The sequence below is a fragment of the Gekko japonicus genome, unplaced genomic scaffold (assembly GCF_001447785.1).
Source record: "Gekko japonicus isolate JY-2015 unplaced genomic scaffold, Gekko_japonicus_V1.1 scaffold1162, whole genome shotgun sequence".
In the NCBI taxonomy this organism is placed as follows: Eukaryota; Metazoa; Chordata; class Lepidosauria; order Squamata; family Gekkonidae; genus Gekko; species Gekko japonicus.
The window spans coordinates 252814-273559 of NW_015172038.1; the positions used below are offsets into that span (position 1 = coordinate 252814).

A 20746-nucleotide genomic window follows, 5' to 3' on the forward strand; every position below is an offset into this window, starting at 1 on the left:
CGAAGAGCCAGCGCTGTCCGAAGACGTTCCCGTGGTCATGTGGCCGGCATGACTAAACACCGAGGCGCACGGAACGCTGTTCCCTTCCCACCGAAGCGGTACCTATTTATCTACTTGCAATTTCTTGCTTTCGAACTGCTAGGTTGGCAGGAGCTGGAACTAGAGACGGGAGCTCACTCTAGATGCCCTCAACAGCAGGGGGAAACGCCGCAGGCACAGGTCAGGGGAAATCTGGATTCCCCCAATCGCACAGCAGCCATCCAGGCTTCACTGCAATCTTTCCCAAAACTTTGGAGCAAACAAGGTTTGAGGAACATAGGGGGAAAGCCAGGGAAGTTCCTGGAGGTGTGGGGAGGGGGCCGAGCTTCCTGACATCCTTGAACCCAGGGCCCTTACCCCACGTGGAAATGGCCAGAATGGGAGCGGTTCTCTACCAAGGGTGTCCATGTGTGGCAACAGATATCTTCCATTCCGTTGCGAATTTATGCCATTCTCTTTATCTCTCTGCAAGGGGAACTTATGCCCCCACCCCACCCACCCCCCATGCAAGCTGAGAATTCAGAGGAACTGTTGGGGCGGTTTATCCATCAGACAGTGTTCCAGCGCTGTTTTTTTTTTGTTCATAAACTCTAAAAAGGTAAAGGGTAAAGGTTTCCCTTGCTCGAAAGCCAGTCCAGTCCGACTCTAGGGCTGCGGTGCTCATCTCCATTTCAAAGCCGAAGAGCCAGCTGTCCGAAGACGTTTCCGTGGTCATTTGGCCGGCATGACTAAACACCGAGGCGCACGGAACGCTGTTCCCTTCCCACCGAAGCGGTACCTATTTATCTACTTGCAATTTCTTGCTTTCGAACTGCTAAGTTGGCAGGAGCTGGAACTAGAGACGGGAGCTCACTCTAGATGCCCTCAACAGCAGGGGGAAACGCCGCAGGCACAGGTCAGGGGAAATCTGGATTCCCCCAATCGCACAGCAGCCATCCAGGCTTCACTGCAATCTTTCCCAAAACTTTGGAGCAAACAAGGTTTGAGGAACATAGGGGGAAAGCCAGGGAAGTTCCTGGAGGTGTGGGGAGGGGGCCGCGCTTCCTGACATCCTTGAACCCAGGGCCCTTACCCCACGTGGAAATGGCCAGAATGGGAGCGGTTCTCTACCAAGGGTGTCCATGTGTGGCAACAGATATCTTCCTTTCCCCATGAGAATCGTTTTGTTAAACAGGCTGAGACTTCCAGCATCTCCTATGGGCAACGCAAAGGGGTGTCCGTTTTTGTCTTGCCCTTGTTTAAGGGAAACACCATTGTGAGATGCCCTTCCCAGAATACTTTCTGAGGTCAGTAAGGAAATTAAACGTTCAGGAAGTGTACCTAGCACATTTTTGTCCTGCCAGGAGCTCCGAGTGGCAGGCGCAGTTTTTCCTTCCTCGTTTCCTTAAAGCCGGCTGTTCAAAGTACCCTCATCCAGCTAAGCTCGTTTTGCATTCACCTGCTTCCTCGTCCACTCTATTTCAGTTCTGAGGGAGTTCCCCTCTCCAGAGGAAAGTTCAAGTAAGACTGAAGTGGTTAGTTGTATTGAACAGAATAGGTTACATAGACTCACTGCATGTGTGTGCCGAGTGAAAGAAGAAGAAAATTACCTTTTATTGGCATACAGCGTGTGCCGAGTGCTGTTGAGTTGCTTCTGACTTTTGGCAACTCTCTGAGTTAATGACCTCCAAGATGTCTTCTTGTCAACCGCTTCCTTGACGGAGTCCATCCATCTCACGCTGGCGCTTCCTCTTTTCCTGCTGCCTTCAACTTCCCCTGGCATTGTCTTTTCCAGTATGTCCCATCGTCTCATGATGTGACCAAAGTACAATAGCCTCGGTCCTGCCATTTGAGCTTCTGAGGGAGAGTTCAGGATTGATTTGATCTAGAACACACTGATTTGTCTTTTTCGCAGTCCACAGTATCTTTAACACTATCTTTCAGCGTTACATTTCAAATGAATCGACTTTCTTCCTGTCTGCTTTCTTTACTCCGCGACTTTCACACCCTTGCTTAGTAATGGGGAATACTATAGTGTGAATTATATTGATCTTAGTTGCCAGCGACATATCTTTACACTTCCCAGATGCCCTTCCCAGTCTCAATCTCCTTATGATACATTGGTTGCAGTCTCCCTTTTGGTTGATGATGGAGCCAAGGAATAGAAGATCTTGAACCATTTCAGTTTCTTCATTGTCTAATTTCTCAGTGGCTATTACCTTTATCTTCTTGACTAGGAATAAGGCCCATTGTGGAAATAAATACAACAAGCTCTAGAAGGAGGCTCTGGGAGAGTGCCCCAGCCTTGGGCACTCAGCGTCAATTTGCTGTGGCGACCTCAGCAAGGTATAATGACACAGAGTCCACCATTTTCTCCAGAGGAACTGATCTCTGCTACCTGAAGAGGAGTTGTAATTTGGAGTGATCTCTACCCCTCACCTGTAGATTGGCAACAATGGTTTCCCGGGAGGAAATGGCTGGTTTGGAGGGTGGAGTCTATGGCATTGTACCTGTCTGAGGTCCCACCCCTCCTCAAACCCCACCCTCTCCAGGCTCCACCCCTCGAGTTTCCAGAAATTTACCAACCTGGAGTTGGCAACTCTATCTCCTTCCCTGCCAAGCATCAACCTGCTGTTATCTGCCCCTCACTCTTCGTCTCCCCTACACACACCTGTAGCCTCTACCATGCTCTGAAGCCCTGACTGCTATGTCACATTGGCTGTCATAGGAGGGCCAACTCAGCAGGATATAAGGACACAGAGTCCACCATTTTCTCCAGGGGAACTGATGTCTGCCATCTGGAGAGTAGTTGTAATTCTGAGTGATCTCCAGCCCTCACCTGGAGACTGGCAAGAATGGTTCCCCAGGAGGAAAAGTACAGGTTTTTCTCTGCAATGGGGGGACCAAAGCAGCTTACATCATTCTCCTCTCCCCCTTTTGACTTGCACAACAACCCTGTTTTAGTGACAGAACCAAGCTTGGTTGCCTAGCAACAGGCACTGAGGGGAAAGTATGGTTGCCAGCTCTAAGTAGGGAAATACCTGGAGATATGGGGGGTGGATTCTGTGGAAGGACCTAGCAGGGTATAATGCCATAGGGTCTACCCTCCAAAGCAGCCATTTTCTCCAGGGGAACTGATCTCTGTCATCTGGAGATCTCCAGGTCCAGCTTGGAGATTGGCAACCCTAGGGGGGAAGTCAGCCACCTAGCAGGGGGTTAAGAGAATGGTTTAACAGCTGCTGGCCCAACCAGCCATGGCGGAGACAAGCAGGAGAGAGCCGTTTTCACAGTTTATTCTGACAGGAAAGTGGCCAAGCTGGCAGGAGCCTAAAGATCGCTGGGTATCACAACAGCTCCAGACAATAGATCTCCCCCCCCCCCGAGAAAATAACTGCTTTGGAGGGTGGGCTCTATGGCATTCTGTTCAGCTGAAGCCTCTTCCCTCCCCAAACCCTGGCTTCCTTAGACACAGAATCTCCAGGAATTTCCCAACGTGGAGCTGGCAACCTTAGAACAGGCCCCAATGAGTTCCTCACAAAGGCCTGGAAAGGGTTTCCTTCTACCAGCAGTCACTGAGGGAAAAGTTAGTCCCACAGAGGAGCCAAGCAGGAGAAGTGTCTTCGTCAGGAGAGACAGCTGTTTGCCAGTAATTCTGACAGGGAACAGTGGCTGAGGTGGGAGTGGGCAGAGAAGAGGAGCAGACCCAGCACCCGGCCAATGGCATGCAAGTACTCTTGAGTGGCGACTGATGGGCCAATGACTGATGGAGCGCATTGCACAGCCAATGGGAGAGCTAGAAAGTGCCACCCCACTACTCAATTATATATAAGGAGAGATGCTCAGCTGTAATCCCGCTTCAGCACTTTTTATATTAACCTTCATCACTAGTTGTTTCAGATGTTCACTGTTTTTCTGCCAGTAACATGGTATCATCTTCATATCTCAAAGTGTACTCATGAATAACTTGGCAAGATTCCTGTGTTTCACACTGGAAGGAGGGTAATAATTTGGTGTTGCTTAGCAAGTAAGTTCCAGAAACTACAGTAAGTTTAAAGTCCCACTTCAAAACGTTTGAGAGCCGCTGATCTAGCACATACTGAATCAAGTGCTGCCAGGATTGCTAACTCCGGGTTGGAAATTTCCAGGAGGTTTGGGGGTGAAGCTTGGGAAGGGATGTAACACCATGAGAGTCCACTCTCCAAAGCAGCCATTTTCTCCAGGGGCTCCTCCAGGGGGCACCTGGAGGTCAGCAGCCCTGGGATAAAGAAGAAGCCAAAACAGAGAGATCACGGGAGGAAGTGGAAATCCAAAAACAGTATCCATGACAAAAATAACGAAGAGTCAATAAAGATATATTAGCAAAATCGTTTACTGTAGTAATTCTGTAGAAATTTCTCCTCTGTTATCGCTCACACACTTTTTCTTTAACGAATGCTGCGCAATGTAAACAATTTATTTCACAATAATTGCTTTATCTGAGCGTGTAGCAATCACGATTCCTATCAATTTCTACTTATCAAGTCTTGAAGGAAACATTCAGTGTTGACTCTCTAATAACAGAACTCAAGGTCTTCACAAAGGCTCTTCGTTATTTTTGTCATGGGTGTTGTTTTTGGATTTCCACTTCCTCCTTCTCCTCCTCCTCCAGCCCTGGGATAAAGGCAGATCCCAAGATCTGGTGGAAAGGCCAACTAGAAAAGAGCCTAACCCTGCATGGTGAACATTTGCCCTATCATTCCATTGCTTTAGACCATCACTTCCCTAAAAAGAGAAATGGAGTCGTCAATATGTGGTGGCAAGACTGGAGTTGGGAGAAGGCATATGTGTGAGTCAGAAAATCCCTCCAGTTCCTCTCTATCCCTCTGCAGTGCCGAAAGCCATGCCTGGGAAGCTGTCCATGGGAGCTGTCCAAGAAAGCAGGAGGCCCCTTGAGAGGCCTTTGAGAACCGAAGAGGCCTCCACTCGCGTGATCACCACAGTCTTCGTCGCGCTCCTCATCGATCTCTTGGGCTTCACGCTCATCTTGCCACTCCTGCCTTCCATCCTTGATCATTACAGCAAGAATGACGTGAGTAAAAGCCGTGCGACAGGGCTCAAAAGCACCCCCCGCCCTCACATGGGCCCCTTGAAAGCTTCATTTGTGCTCTAGCTCTTCTTGCACTCCTTGGTCTGTGGGCGATCGGCAGTTGCACCCGCCTCCCTGAAAACGTCTTGCCAAGTTGCCACATCCCATATGGGAGGCACCATGAGAAATTTCAGTGGTGGCAGCGGTTAGGACGCCAACTCTCAGCTGTTCTCTGGGCCGAGAGGTCATGTTTATTTTGGGTATGTTCTCTCACACCCCCGCAAAATGCTCCTCTCGCATCCCAGAGGCTTACAGTTTCCCAAGGTACAATGGGGGAAGCTTTCCCATGGAGTGGGTGTCTCAGGATGCTCCTTCTGGGCCCCGGGGCTAGATGAGAGGTGGTCTTCTGACCCTCCCCCCAGCAGTTGCAGCTATAGCGGAGCCAGGTGACACCGCTTGGCAGAGCTGAGAGGACCTCGCATTGCTACAGTCAAGAGCCGTTGGAGACTACGGGACTGTTCCCTGTTACATTCCAGTGCTGCAGCCACATTGCGCAGGAGGAATTCTCCATTTGCAGAGAACGTAACAGTTGCTGACGTTCATTTTGTCTGGACTGAGCATATCTGCGCTGTGATGGCTGGCTCTTCGCCCATGAAGACGGCAGAGGAGCGCATCCTTGCCTTCCTGCTCCCGTCGGCTGCCCTCTGCACTGGAACGGTGGTGGGAAGGGTCACAGCCGACTTATGGCGACCCCTGGTGGGGTTTTCCAGGCAAGAGACATTCAGCCGTGGCTTGCCATTGCCTGCCCCCATGTTACAACCCTGGTATTCCTTGGAGGTCTCCCATCCAAATAGTAGTCAGGGCCAACCCTGCTTAGCTTCTGCGATCTGATGAGATTGGGCTTGTCCGGGCTATCCACGTCAGTGGTGCACTGATTCCAACCTCCCTCCCTTGGGAGATGTCTTTTGTGTCCCCAGCCCTGTGGTGCGGAGGGCAGTCCCTCATTTGGAAGCCAGAGGTCGGGAGAGAGGAAGGCAGGCATGGGTGACTCCGTCCCCTCCGCAGCCCTGCCCCACCGTAATCGCCCTTGATGTGCCATGGGCAGAGGTGTTGGGGGCTGTGAAGGAGAGAGGCCCCATGGACCTTCTTTTGCCTTGAGCTCAGAACTTTTTGCTCTGTAGGGACAGCGACACCCCGTCTTCCTCTCTTTTGAAGGAGGAGGAGGGACGTGCCCCAGGGGCCCTCCCCACACCACTGTGCACCGAATGTCCTACGCGAGAGAGCCATGCAGTCAGACTCTCTTTAACCGGGGCCAGCATTCTGTGGTGAAGGAGTTTAGGCGGCAGCAGGGGGGTCCCCAACCTTGTCCTGCCTCTGGGGGCGTTTTGGAATTTTGAGAACAGATCGTGGGCAGGAAGGCTCGATGGCCCTTGTCGCCACAAAATGTTGGGTGATGTGAAGCCAGGTGTTCTCCTTATGATGGAGGCAGCTGTTTCTGGGTGGGGGCTCCCACTGGCAGATGTTGCCTCTCTGGGCTTTTCTGAAGCCCCCTCTGGTCCAGTGAAGTACAGGGAAGCCAGGGCTGGCTTTTTCTCTTGGGGGGAAAGATATTTTGGGGAAGGAAGAAGGGAACCATCAGGAAACACACCGGTGAGGATTTAGAGGGGCTACTGCTTATCCTTCTTTCCCTTGAGGACCCCGGCTGCCCCCCTTGTGCCTCCAGAAGGTGCCCATGGACGCCTCCTCTCTCTGCCACCATGCTTTTCTTCCACAGGGTGGCTTGTACATGACCTTGCAGCATGGGGTGGACAGGTTTGCTGCAGTGGTTGGAGTGCCTCCGGAAAGGAAGTACAACAGTGTCTTATTTGGCGGTAGGAATTACATTTCACTATTGGACTGGGGTTTTGTTGTTGTTGTTGTTGTTTTTCATTCGCACAGTCGAGTCCGACTCTTCGCGGCCCCATGGACCACATCACACCAGGCCCTCCTGTCCTCTGCCATCCTATGGAGTTTGCTCAATTTCATGTTTGTTGCATCAGTAACGCTGTCTAACCATCTCATCCTTTGCCGTCCCCTTCTTCTGTTCCCTTCAGTCTTTCCCAGCATCAGGGCCCCCTTCTCCAGTGAGTGCTCCTTTCTCATTTGGTGGCCAAAGTATTGGAACTTCAGCTTCAGTATCTGGCCTTCCAGGGAACAGTCAGGGTTGATTTCTTTTAGGATTGACTGATTTGATCTCCTTGAAGTCCAAGGGACTCTCAAGAGTCTTCTCCAGCACCATAGTTCAAAAGAATCTATTCTTTGCCACTCAGCCTTCCTTATGGTCCAACTCTCACAGCCATATATAACTACTGGGAATGCCATCCCTTTGACCATATGGACTTTTGTTAGCAGGGTGATGTCTCTACTTTTTATTATGCTGTCTAGGTTTGCCGCTTTCCTCCCAAGGAGCTGGCATCTTTTAATTTCATGGCTGCTGTCACAGTCTGCAGTGATCTGGGATCCCAGGAACGTGAAGTCTGTCACTACTTCCACGACTTCCCCTTCTATTTGCCAAGGAGTGATGGGGCCGGATGCCATGATCTTAGTTTTTTTGATGTTGAGATTCAAGCCCACTTTTGCGCTCTCCTCTTTTACTCTGAGCAAGAGGCTCTTTAGATCCTCTTCACTTTCAGCCATTAGAGTGGTATCATCTGCATATCTGAGGTTGTTGATCTTTTCCCCAGCAATCTTAATTCCCGCTTGTGATTCATCCAGGCCAGCATTTCGCATGATGTACTCTGCATATATATTAAATAAGCAAGGCGACAATATACATCCTTGTCGTACTCCTTTTCCTATGCTAAACCAATCAGTTGTTCCATATCCAGTTCTAACTGTTGCTTCTTGGCCCTTATACAGGTTTCTCAAGAGACATGTGAGGTGGTCTGGTACTCCCATCTCTTTAAGGACCTGCCATAGTTTGTTGTGATCCACACAGTCAAAAGCTTTAGCATAGTCAATGAAGCAGAAGTAGATATTTTTCTGGTACTCTCTTGCTTTCTCCATAATCCAGCGAATGTTGGCAATTTGATCTCTAGTTCCTCTACCTCTTCGAAACCCAGCTTGTACTTCTGGCAGTTCTCTATCCACGTACTGTTGAAGCCTAGCTTGTAGGATCTTGAGCATGACCTTGCTAGCATGTGATATGAGTGCAATTGTGCGATAGTTTGAACATTCCTTGGCGTTGCCCTTCTTTGGGATTGGAATGTATACTGATCTTTTCCAATCCTGTGGCCACTGTTGCGTTTTCCAAATTTGCTGGCAAATGGAGTGCAGCACTTTAACAGCATCATCTTCTAAGACTTTGAATAGCTCAGCTGGAATACCATCACCTCCACTAGCTTTGTTGTTAGCAATGCTTTCTAAGGCCCATTTAACTTCACATTCCAGGATGTCTGGCTCAAGGTCAGTGATTATACCGTCGTGTTTGTCAAGGACATTGAGGTCTTTCTTGTATAGTTCTTCTGTGTATTCTTGCCATCTTTTCCTAATCTCTTCTGCTTCTGTTAGGTCCCTACCGTTTTTGTCCTTTATCATGGCCAGCTTTGCATGGAACGCTCCCTTGATTTCTCCAATTTTCTTGAAGAGATCTCTAGTCCTTCCCATTCTATTGTTTTCTTCTATTACTTTGCACTGTTCATTCAGGAAGGCCTCCTTATCTCTCCTTGCTGTTCTCTGGAAATCTGCGTTCAGTTGGGTAAATCTTTCCTTTTCGCCTTTGCCTTTCGCTTTCCTTCTTTCCTCTGCTATTTGTAAAGCCTCATCAGAAAGCCACTTTGCTTTCTTACATTTCTTTTTCTTTGGGATGGTGGTGATTGCTGCCTCCTGTACGATGTCACGAACCTCTGTCCATAGTTCTTCAGGCACTCTATCTATCAAATCCAGACCCTTGAATCTATTCTTCACCTCTACTGTATATTCATCAGGGATGTGATCTAGGTCAAACCTGAATGGCCTCATGGTTTTCCCGATTTTCTTCAGTTTAAGTCTGAATTTTGCAATGAGTAGCTCATGATCTGAACCACAGTCAGCTCCAGGTCTTGTTTTTACTGACTGGATAGAGCTTCTCCATCTTTGACTGCAAATTATATAGTCAATCTGATTTCGGTGTTGCCCATCTGGTGATGTCCATGTGTAGAGTCGCCTCTTAGGTTGTTGGAAAAGGGTGTTCGCTATGACCAGTGTGTTCTCTTGACAAAACTCTGTTAACCTTTGCCCTGCTTCATTTTGCTTTCCAAGGCCAAACTTGTCTGTTATTCCAGTTACCTTTTGACTTCCTACTTTAGCATTCCAGTCCCCTATGATGATGAGGACATCATTTTTTGGTGTTAGTTCTAGGAGGTGTTGTAGGTCTTCATAGAACCGGTCCACTTCAGCCTCTTCTGCATCAGTGGTTGGGGCATAGACTTGGATTACTGTGATGTTGAATGGTTTGCCTTGGAATCGGACAGAAATCATTCTGTCATTTTTGAGATTGTATCCCAGTACTGCCTTTTGCACTCTCTTGTTGACTATAAAGGCCACACCATTTTTTCTACGAGATTCCTGGCCACAGTAGTAGATATAATGGTCTTCTGAGTTAAATTCGCCCATTCCTGTCCACTTTAGTTCACTGATTCCTAGGATATCGATGTTCAGTCTTGCCATCTCATTTTTGACCACGTCAAGCTTACCTTGATTCATAGATCTTACATTCCAGGTTCCTATGTAGTATTGTTCTTTGCAGCATTGGACTTTCCTTTCACCATCAGACACATCCACAACTGAGCGTCCTTTCGGCTTTGGCCCAGCCGCTTCACTCTTTCTGGGGTTACTTGTACTTGTCCTCTGCTCTTCCTCAGTAGCATATTGGACACCTTCCGACCTGAGGGGCTCATCTTCCGGCGTCATATCTTTTAGCCTTTTGATACTGTCCATGGGGTTTTCTTGGCAAAAATACTGGAGTGGGTTGCCATTTCCTTCTCCAGGTGGATCACGCTTGGTCTGAGTTCTCTGCTGTGGCCTGTCCGTCTTGGGTGGCCCTTCACGGCATAGCCCACAGCTTCATTGAACTGCACAAGCCCCCTCGCCACGACAAGGCAGTGATCCATGAGGGGGAAAATTGGCCATAATGAGTACCAAATAACCAAAAGGTTAGATTTATGTTTTAGTCAGAGTCTTGATGTAGAAATCTGAAAACTTACACTACACAGGAACAGGTATATCCTTAAGCCAAATAGATATTTACCAGCTAGCAAATATGAGTTGTAATTGTCTGCATATGCACCCACGTTTTGCAACTGGGGAATGTTACTGTTTTAGTTATGAATATTGCTGAAGTCTGAGTTCTATCTTCCAGCTACTTACAACTTATTTACCTAGTATTGTTCAATGCTCCACAGCAAATCAAAGCAACAGGTGGAGAACTGTCTGTTTCTATTCTTCTAGTCTTTGAACCTTTGTGGTATGGATTATGTTAGATATTTATAAAATGTCACAGCATTCTGTAGGAGGCATTGCCCCCCCCCCCCACCCTTCAGGCTTTGCCCCCCATAATGCAGGAGAAGCGGCTTGAACGAGACAGTCTTGTACAATCAAAACAGCATGCTTTGTGGAAAATAAAAACATGATTAGATGACCGCTGTGTGTCTATTTTGCTTCTTTAAGAGCTACCAACATTTCACTGTGGGGAAGAGTAGTGGATGTGACGTGGTTTAGGTCAAATATAGTTCACATTCCACTGTTAGGTCAGTGTTGCTTTTTTAATATGTCTGTATCCTGTTTGTGGTTTTGTTTTCTTTTTTAAAAAATGTATTATGTTGGTCCAATTCCCCTTCTCCATTCCTCCCTCCAAGCATACTGTTACACTTCTTGTTCTTTCTCATAAAAAGTTCATTTCTCTGCTCTTCCTCAGTAGCATTTCGGACACCTTCCGACCTGAGGGGCTCGTCTTCTGACATCATATCTTTTAGCCTTTTGCTACTGTCCATGGGGTTTTCTTGGCAAAGATACTGGAGTGGGTTGCCATTTCCTTCTCCAGTGGATCACACTTGGTCTGAGTTCTCTGCTGTGGCCTGTCCGTCCTGGGTGGCCGTCAGGGTCAACAGCAAGCAGGACCTCCATGGCATAGCCCCCAGCCTCATCGAACCACACAAGCCCCCTCGCCATGTCAAGACAGTGATCCATGAGAGATTATGTATTCACACATAATAAAAGGTAAAGACAGTGGCAGTTCCTATAATCATACACATTTTTGCATATACACCTTAAGTGTTTTTGCAGCACCTTAGAGGCTCATGTCTGCCGAATGTCGTATAGCGGTGTGTAGAGTTGGTAAGTGTCAAGGGCTAGCCATGTTGCACGAGTTCTAATTATCAATCTTTTCCAGGTCTGATTGGCTCCATGTTCTCCATCCTTCAGTTCTTTGCCTCTCCCCTCACTGGGGCTGCGTCTGACTACTTTGGGAGGAGGCCAGTCATGCTGCTGACTGTGGTATGTCTGTTCTGGGAACGGCCCCACCCAGGGAATAACTGGCAGCACTAGGGAGAACCTGGTGGCAGTCTCCTTCGCTTTTCCCTGGTTTCTTTCTGAGTTTGTGGCTGGTATTTAAATGTCAGCTTTTCTGTCATTCTCTTCTGAAACCATAACATTTGCAGGAAGCTGGGAGGTAATGGGAAGGAAGAGAATAGATGGGTGACCCTATATGGGTGACCCTACTCAGATGAAGGCCTCTCTCTCCACAGACGGGCCTGATCGCCTCCTATTCCTTGTGGGCTGTTTCCAAGAGTTTTGAGCTCTTCCTCTTCTCCAGAGTCATTGGCGGAATAAGCAAAGGGAACGTCAGCCTCTCCACCGCCATCATTGCTGACCTGGCTTGTCCAAGAGCGCGGAGCAAGGGCATGGTGAGTGCGTGCGCTTCCTCTGCTGTTTAGTCTTTGATCAACCACATCTATGGGGTCTCCCCACCAGAAAAAAAGTATACTCTGAATTGGCACTGGAAACTAACTGGGAGCTGTGGGCAGTGTTCCCTCTAAACTCAGTTGGTGTGAGCTAGCTTTTAGCCTCTGGCTCACAGATTTTTGTCTTAGCTCAGGAAGGATGGGGCTCCAGATCAAACTCATTTATGCAGCGGCCAAATCGCTCACTCACAACTTTAATGCCAGTAGCTCACAAAGTAGAATTTTTGCTCACAGGACTCCGCAGCTTAGAGGGAACATTGGTCATAAGAGGTAACTAGTCAATAGTGTCAACATTATTACTACATTTCTAGCCTGCCCTCCCCTGGGAAAAGGGCTCGGGGGCGCCGTATCTCGAAACTGAGACAAAATCATACATTAAATACACAATTAAATGCAATAAAGACACATCAGATAAAACCACTAGACTAGCTAGAGGGTGCCAGAACTGCAGCTCGTGCCGCTGCCCGGCGGGGGGTGCCGGAGCAGATGGAGCCTGGATGCCCGGCGGGACACCGCGGCCCGGACAGGCCCTGCGGAAGGGCACCCGGTGCCCTTCCGCAGGGCCTGCCCGGGCCGCGATGTCCCGCCGGGCATCCAGGCTCCTGTCGAGTCTGGCGGGACACGGTCACCATCCCCTATAGGGGGTGGTGTGGGATAGGTCTTATAGGCGCTTACTGGGACGTTCCTGCCAGCAATCTGGCGGCTGCATTCTGGACCACTTGCAGTTCCTGAAGCATCTCCAAAGGGTAGTCCCGCGTAGAGCATGTTACAGTAGTCCAGTCTCGAGGTGACTGTTGCGTGAATTACCATGGTGAGGTCCACCCAAGACAAATAGGGAGCCGGTTGGTGGGCCTGGTGTCGATGGTGAAATGCATTCTTTGCCACCGAGGACATGGAGAGCAAAGAACTGAGCCACACCCCCAGACTTCTGAGATTCAGCTGTAGAAAGTCGGACCCCATCAAGGGTCGATAGAAGTGGCCGTCCAAGTGGTCCGGGCTTTCCCAACCACGTGATCTCTGTCTTGGATGGATTTAGCTTTAACCAACTCTCACCTAGCCATTCCATCACTGCATCCAGGCAGGAGGCCAAGACCGGAATTCCAGCCACCAGTCACTCTTGAAATAAGAGGTAGAGCTGAGTGCCTTCTGCATATTGATGGCACTCCACTCCAAACCTCCTGACAGTCTCCTCCAGAGGGCGCATATAGATGGTAAATAACATTGGGGAGAGAATCAACCCCTGTGGAACTCCACAAGTTAGGGCCTGTGATGACGACTTCCCTCTGCCCACGGTTACCCTCTGGGACCGACTCTGGGGGAACGAGAAGACCCAGCTCATGGCCGTACCCCTCACCCCCAGGGAGGCTAAGCAGTTGACCAGGACCGAGTGTTCTACTGTCTCCAAGGCAGCTGACAGATCCAGCAGGATCAGAAGCACCATCCTGATTGCATCAAGGTGTAATTGGAGAGTGTCAGCCAGAGCGACCAGCGCCATCTCAGTCCTGAACCCTGGCCAGAAGTTGGATTGGAAGGGATCTAGGGCAGATGTTTCATCCAGGACTTCCTGGAGCTGTTCAGCCACAGCTTGCTCAATCGCTTTCCCCAGAAATGCAGGACTAGATACCGGGAGGTAATTGGCTAGGTCCTGCTCATCTAACAGTGACTTTTCCAGGAGGGGTGTCACCACTGCCTCCTTGAGGGAGCTGGGGAAAGAGCCCCGGGAGAATGAGAGATTGACAGTGTCTCCCAAGACTCCTGCTACCACTTCCCTGGAGGCGTCCACCAACCAGGAAGGGCAGAGATCCAAGGAGCAGGTAGGAAGCCGCGCAGCCGATAGGATCTTGTCAGCATCTGTCTGGGAGAGTGGGTGGAAGGACTCCCAAAATGGGCCTGGTTGTGCACACAGGGCCCCAGGATTCCTACTGACTCCAAATCTGGCAGCCAAGCCTTGGTGGAGGACCAAGGCTTCATCTGAAGAGAGCATCACAAATATGTCATGGCTAATAGCCAAGTCTGTGTCTACTTTTGGAGCCACCAAAGGGGTGGTCAGTTGCCTAATAACGCTAAATCACTGAGCGGGCGCGATGCGGTGGCTGCAACAGAGGCAGGGGAGCCAGAGCACTTTGCTGCCTTCATAGGACCACGAGCGGCCTCTATCAAGTGTTCTCTGTGCTTTATCATGAGTTCGTTGCTCGCCCCGCTCTAGCCATCTAAGCCCCTTTTTACCATCCTTAGTCCATCCGTATACCAGGCAGCCAAGGTAGTGTGGGGTTGAAGAGGGCACTTGGGGGGCAACTTGGACGATGGCCTCCTGAAGGCCCAGATTCCAGGCATCAAGAGAGCTGCCGGCAGAGAGTCTCTGCAGGTGGGCATAAATGAGCTTGCTGCCCCTGCAAAGGGGGAGGCAAATCTCGGACTGACCTTCACAGGTAATGACCAGTCCACGGCACCGGTTCACAAAGCACCACTGAATCCAGATCGGTTCCCGCACAAAAGGTCAGATCCAGTGTGTGGCCCATACAACCTGGGAGGAGCCTAATGATGCCGTGGCAGACCAGGCAGCGTCGGTGTGGACAGTGAAGCCCCCCAAAACGATTGGTCTGGGGGAACGCAAGGCCCACTCCCCTACTGCCTCAGCCAACCTCAGGAGGGAGCCAGCTGGCAAGCGAGGCGGACGGGAAACCAGCAAGACTCCCACCCTCTCCCTGGCAGGGAGCCCATGCCAGGTGTGCCCATTCAGTACAGGAAGCTTCTCGTAGGAGAAGGAATTTCGGGTGGGAATTTCTGCCCCAGCCCCACCGTCCTGTCCGCGGCTGATGAAGGACTGAGTATCCTGGCGGAGTCAGCGGAGTGAGAGCCACCACTTCACCCTCGTCCGTCCAGATTGTCACGGCAGGACCAGGGGGCGTGACACAAGCAAGCAAAAGTCCAGGAACAGTCCGAGGTCAAGCCGGGCAAATCAGGTAGCAAGGTTCAAGCAGGTTTAAATCACAGTCCAAAAGCAGGGTCAGACATACCAAAGTTTCAAGTCCATAAATCACAACAATACCAGAGGAGTCAGAGATGAACGCAGGGTCAACAAAGCCAAAGGTCAAAAGCCGAGGATCAAGCCGAGAAGAATTCCACAAGGTCTGGAGCAGAGATGCAAGGATTCAGGTCCTGAACAAACGACGTTGCCAGCACAAATGACTGCTGGCAACAGACTTGCATATATACAGTGCTAGCTAATCAACTCATTAACTAGCCAGGAGTGAGGACAGGATCCTGTCAGTAATCAGGTCTAAGAGATCTTCTGGCACGCATGCGTGCATTCTGCCTTCGCTCTCTCAGCTGTTGTCTTCTTACATTCCTGAGCCTGGTTACAGGTGGAGGCGAGTCTGACGATGAATTACTGGGCTGCAGCAGAGACTGATCCCTTGCAGGTGTTCCCTGGGAGGCTCTATCCTCCTCACCACTTAGATAGCTTTCAGCTACAGGATCCAGTCTTTGCCTTTCTGCTGCAGTACTGTCCTCAGGAGCCTGTTCAGGGTCCTCAGGAGCCTGTTCAGGGGCATCAGCAAAGGCAGGCATGACATCAGCAGGGGCAGGCATGACACAGATCTCGGTCAAGCCACCCAAGGGTCCCAGTTGCCTTTCCAAGGGAGGCGGCCTTATTCATCACCAACCTGCCATTGTGCAACCTCAGGCTTGAAGAGATGGCCAGGAAATGGACTGAGGATAAAGCTGCCCCCGTGCAAGTCCCCAGTGTGGCCTGCTGTGTACAGTCCAGGTCACTGCCTCTCAGAAGGGTGACTGAAGACGCAGGCAAAGGGAAGAAAAAGGAACCACAATGATCACAGCACGGGAATGCTTAAAGCACCGGGGGCTTTTTATTTTGTAGCAAAGGCAACTGAGGGTGGCGGCAGCATAATAGAGATCTACATGATTATGCACCCCATAAAAGAAGTGGGTGGATGGAAACATTTCTGCCTCCAGCATAATACCAGGACTTGGGATCACCCCATGAAACGGGAGGACAGTAGATTGAGGAGAGAGCAAAATGAGACATTTTTAATACAAGAAGTAGTTGACTTGTGGAACTCACAGCTGTTGGCTTAGGGAGCTTGAACAGATATAGAGAGGATAAGTCTATCTTCAGCTATTAGTCAATAAGTAGGCAATCCCTATATATTATCCAAATCTCCTAGTGGTGCAGTAGAGGTCCTCAATCGTTGCTTGGCTTCGATGGTTAACTCGCTAAGAGTGAACAGATTGGAACTAAGTTCTGTTAAAGACAGAAGGGACGCTGGCCGGGCAGGAGGAGGCCTTGAAGGACATGGTGCTCCCCAATTCAGTCATTTGAGGGCCTCGGGCATCTACGGGACCCAACATTATTGCTGGAGAAGCAAGTTAATGCCGTTGTAAAAAAGGCTTTTCCCCAGCTCAGCCTAACTCGTAAGATGGGCCCTTATCTTGATATGGCTGATCCGTCCACTCGGACCTGTGCCATGGTGACATCAAGACTGGACTGCTATGATGCCCTGTACGTGGGTCTCCCCTCAAAATCAGTTTGGAAACTCCAGCTGATGCAGAATGTTGTCGGGGGCTTGGTCGCGCAGGCAGTTTACTCCCATTCTGAAGTCACTCCATTCTGAAGTCATTACTGGGCTCAGTTTAACGCATTGGCTCTCACATACAAAGCCCTTGATAGCCTTGGACCCCCCCCCCCATCTGCGAGACTCTGTCTTCCCCTGTGCTCCACCACGCCAGCTTTGCTCATCGGCAAATGAGCAAAATCAACCACTGCCCCTACACAGGCCTTCCCTAGGGTGGCCCCCACCTTGTGGAACGGCCTGCCCGAGGAGATCAGGAAGGGTCCTCCTCTCCTGGCTTTCCACAAACTAGGCAAAGCTGACTATTCGAGAGGGCTTTTCTGTGCTGGCCATAGAGTTGCACCCTATTAAACTATCCAGACCGTTCCTGGGATAAATGATCAGGGGCTCTGTGGGGTCTCTGATGCCATGTATAGTTTGCTGAAACTAGGATCCTGCTGTGTGATTTTGTGTCATTTAATGTGTCATGTGAACAATTTCCTTTGCTTCAGTTCTGTTTTCTAAATTTCTGGTTGGTTCTTCAATCCAAATCCTACTTCCTTGTTCACTGAGTGTCCCAGCCTGTGGATTAGATTAGACTCACTCCGCGTCATCCACCCTGAGTCTCCGTGAGGAAGGCGGACTATGAACAGCAGAAATAAAAAGCTACTGCGGCAAGGGAGAGCGGAGACCTCCTGGTGGGCTGCCCTCTGACTGGCCACCATCGGAGTAGGGAGGCCGCTGGACTAGGTGGCCTAATCCACAGTGTGCGCCCGTTCCTCATTACCCTTTTACAGTGCTGAATTTCAGCTCACAGCAGCATATGTTTCACACCAGCTATTCACTTTTACTGATAAAAATGAATGTGCCGTCCTGCCTAACGTTGCATCAAACTCTCGATGTTCCGACAGGCGATGATTGGCGTGGCCTTCTCCTTGGGCTTCACGCTGGGCCCCCTGCTCGGAGCCTTCCTCGCCATGGAGACGGAGAAGGGAGAAGTCGTCTATCTTTGGTCGGCTCTCTTGGCTGTCACGTTTGCCGTTACTGACCTGGCCTTCCTTTTCTTCATGTTACCAGAGACACTCCCCAAAGAAAAACGGGTAAGGCGTTTTGGAGACAGATTGTGGCCATGCTGATTTTACGGGACCAGGAATGGGGAGACTGCACTTTAAATGGTCAAAAAGAGGCCTCTGTGTGTGTGTGTGTGTGTGTCTGGCCCCCTCTGAGTCTGCAGCCCTCGGTGGGCATCTTGCAGAGAGGGGGGGCACTCTGTTTGGGAGTTCTCCTGAATGAGCCCCTTGAAATGGCCAAGAGTGCCCAAGTTTGGGCCCCTGCTCTGTTGTTGGCCCAGGATGCGAGGGGGGGAGGCCGAGAGGGCCAAGTGGTGCTGTTCCTGGTGCTCCCCGTTCATTTTTGCGGGGGGGGGGTGCTTATCGGTCCCGGGCTGGGTGAGCAGAAGGCAGCTTGGGCGGCAGATCTTTCTCCACCTTCCCACACAGTCCGCTGCAGCCCCCGTGTGACCCTCGAGAACAGAAAGCCCTTGGGCATGAGGAGCTGCTGTGTGGGGGGGGATTGGGTGTAATTGCTCACACCATGCTCTTGTGCCAGTGAAAAGCTTGGTAGAGCATGTGTGGCAGAGCACCAGGTCCATCTTGCTACAAGACGAGGGGGGGAGGATGCTGCTGCCCAGTTTCCCCCACGTGCCCAGTGTGGTTTCCTATTGACCACAGGGGTCTCGCAACCCCTGGCATTGCCTCTTGAGGGGGCACGCGCAGAAGGCTGCCATGGGAAAGGGAAGAGGCAGAGACAGACCAGTCAGCACAGGCCTGGTCTGCTCATGCAACCGCAGGAGGCAGCCCTGAACGTCTTGCTGTTACCTTTTGTGCAACTGATATCACCGGACTTACTTGCTTGGGATCAGCTATAGGACAACATCATCCCCAGAGAACTGCCTACCATCATTGCATATATTCGGGGACCGTCCTGCTTTCAATTGAGTATCACTGTTGTTGGTGATTAATTGTTATTAATGTTTTTATTGCTTTTATCGGCTTTGCCCCTTGTAAGCCGCCCTGAGCCCCTTTAGCGGGGATGGCGGGGTAAAAAATCCCAATAAATAAATAAATAAATAAATAAAGGGTTCCTTTAAGCAGTGGAAAGCTAGTCACAGTGAGGCTGATAAAACGGAACCCAGGCTTTGGCAAATAAAATGCAAGTCTGTAGTCAGGCAGGCAAAAGGAATATGAGGAGCATATAGCAAAAAACGTAAAAACCAACAATGAAACTTTCTTCAAATACATTAGAAGCAGGAAACCAGCCAGGGAGGCAGTGGGGCCCTTGGATGACCAAGGGGTAAAAGGAGTACTGAAGGATGATAGGGAAATGGCTGAAAAGCCAAATGTGACAGGCACAGAACCGGATGTCAGGACTGACTAACAAGGTCCAGGTGGACTGATTTGTCCTTGCAGTCAGCTGTGTTGGGCCTGCAGAAGGACAGCTCCTTGGGCTGAATCGTGTTAGCCAAGTCCTGAGTTTTCAGGGGGAAACTCTTATTTCGTAGTGCAGGTAGAGGTATTTAAAGTATGCGGGACCTTCCCTTGGAGGCATTTTGCCATGTGTGTTTCTGGGGTCAGGGATTTCCTTGCCGGTGCCTCTCTTCTGTACCATGATCCCTTTGACCAAAAGACGCGTCTTTCTCTTTGTAGGTGCCCTCCGTGACGTCTGGTTTCCAGTCAGTCACCGGCCTCCTCAGTCCCTGGGCTTTGTTCCAGTTCTCTGCAGTAAGCGGTGGCCAAAGTATTTGAGCTTCAGTTTCATTATCTGGCCTTCCAGGGTTTCTGGGGTCATGGATCTCCTTGCTGGTGCCTCTCTTCTGTACCATGATTCCTTTGACCAAAAGACATGTCTTTCTCTTTGTAGGTGCCCTCCGTGACGTCTGGTTTCCAGTCAGTCACCGGCCTCCTCAGTCCCTGGGCTTTGTTCCAGTTCTCTGCAGTAAGCCACGGAATGGACCCCCCTTCAGAAAAGAGCAAGTCCTCCAGCTTTCAGTGCTATGTTATGGAGTAGTTTGAATATTTCCACCCGCTTTTTCTCCTTGGGACCTGCCCTTGCCCAAGCCTTGTAATCAGTGTGAGCCCTTTCCTGGAGACGTTTGCCTTGCCGCATGGCTGCTGCCATTTGTTGGTTGCCACAATAGTGGTTTGGGTTGCCCATTGATATAGAACCCTTAGCCCAAAGGGGCTCTATATCAAGGCTTTGCATGTGCAAAAGATAGGAGGGCTGGGATGGGCAACTTGATGGACCTTCTGTCTTGGCGTATCTACTCAAGGCCAGCAACTATCATGTGAAATGTTCAGGTGGACGTATTCTTACATCTGAAGGGCTGGCCTGATGGGATACTCTCAAATTGGCTTCTGTTTGCAGCATGCCTCCACCCTCCCATGTGCATCGGCTTCCAGCTAAAAGAAATGTGTTTCATCTTCTGTTTTCTCACGCAGACCCACTTTGGCCAGCCATGGGACATTTTCTTTCTAGCTCAGTGTCCGATCCCCACAATTTACAATTAATACACGTTTGTAGCAAAGTAGTATTTTATTGAAGCCATGATGGAACAGGAACACGTTCACTGTTTAGAATAGCTAAGAAGGGTCAAAGCATGGGATAGTAAAGCAAATTCAAACCACCAATAACCAATGGACATGGTTCCTGCTCGCGCGGGTCGATTCTCAGATTCGCGCGCTTAGTCTGAGAAGCAACGGTTTCCTAAAAGATAAACAATTAAGTCTTCTCACAGTCTAGCTCATTATAGATTACGCGAAGCCATCTCCTCTCCGCACCTGTGACCTTGCAGATAAGCATGTTTCAAAGCAGAACTAGCGTTCACAGAAAGGAATGCATAAGGCAAGCAAATGTGCACTTCATTATACCAGTAAGCATGCGCAATAGGGTTTCACTAAGGAGGGGGAGGGAAACCCTAAACATGGATGGTATTAGGCATCACACAGAGTTCTTTGGCAGCTCGCTGACACTCAGAAATTCCAAAGAGGGAGTGCCCCACTCTTTTTCAGAACCGACACATGCACTAGATTCCTGCCCAGCCTGCCCCATGCTCCGTT

At 50.0% G+C, this 20746-nt stretch overlaps 1 protein-coding gene across 1 annotated transcript in view; it reads left to right on the forward strand.

The window, feature by feature from the left end:
• Nucleotides 1-4897: 4897 nt before the first annotated feature.
• The window catches only part of MFSD10 (major facilitator superfamily domain containing 10), a 37724-nt gene continuing 21875 nt past the window's right edge, over nucleotides 4898-20746 (forward strand). Inside the window, exons 1-6 of the mRNA XM_015420646.1 lie at nucleotides 4898-5086; nucleotides 6858-6954; nucleotides 11490-11593; nucleotides 11845-12003; nucleotides 17543-17731; nucleotides 19551-19659. Of these exons, the coding sequence (XP_015276132.1) occupies nucleotides 4898-5086; nucleotides 6858-6954; nucleotides 11490-11593; nucleotides 11845-12003; nucleotides 17543-17731; nucleotides 19551-19659 (847 nt within the window). The remainder of the gene's footprint in view (nucleotides 5087-6857; nucleotides 6955-11489; nucleotides 11594-11844; nucleotides 12004-17542; nucleotides 17732-19550; nucleotides 19660-20746) is intronic.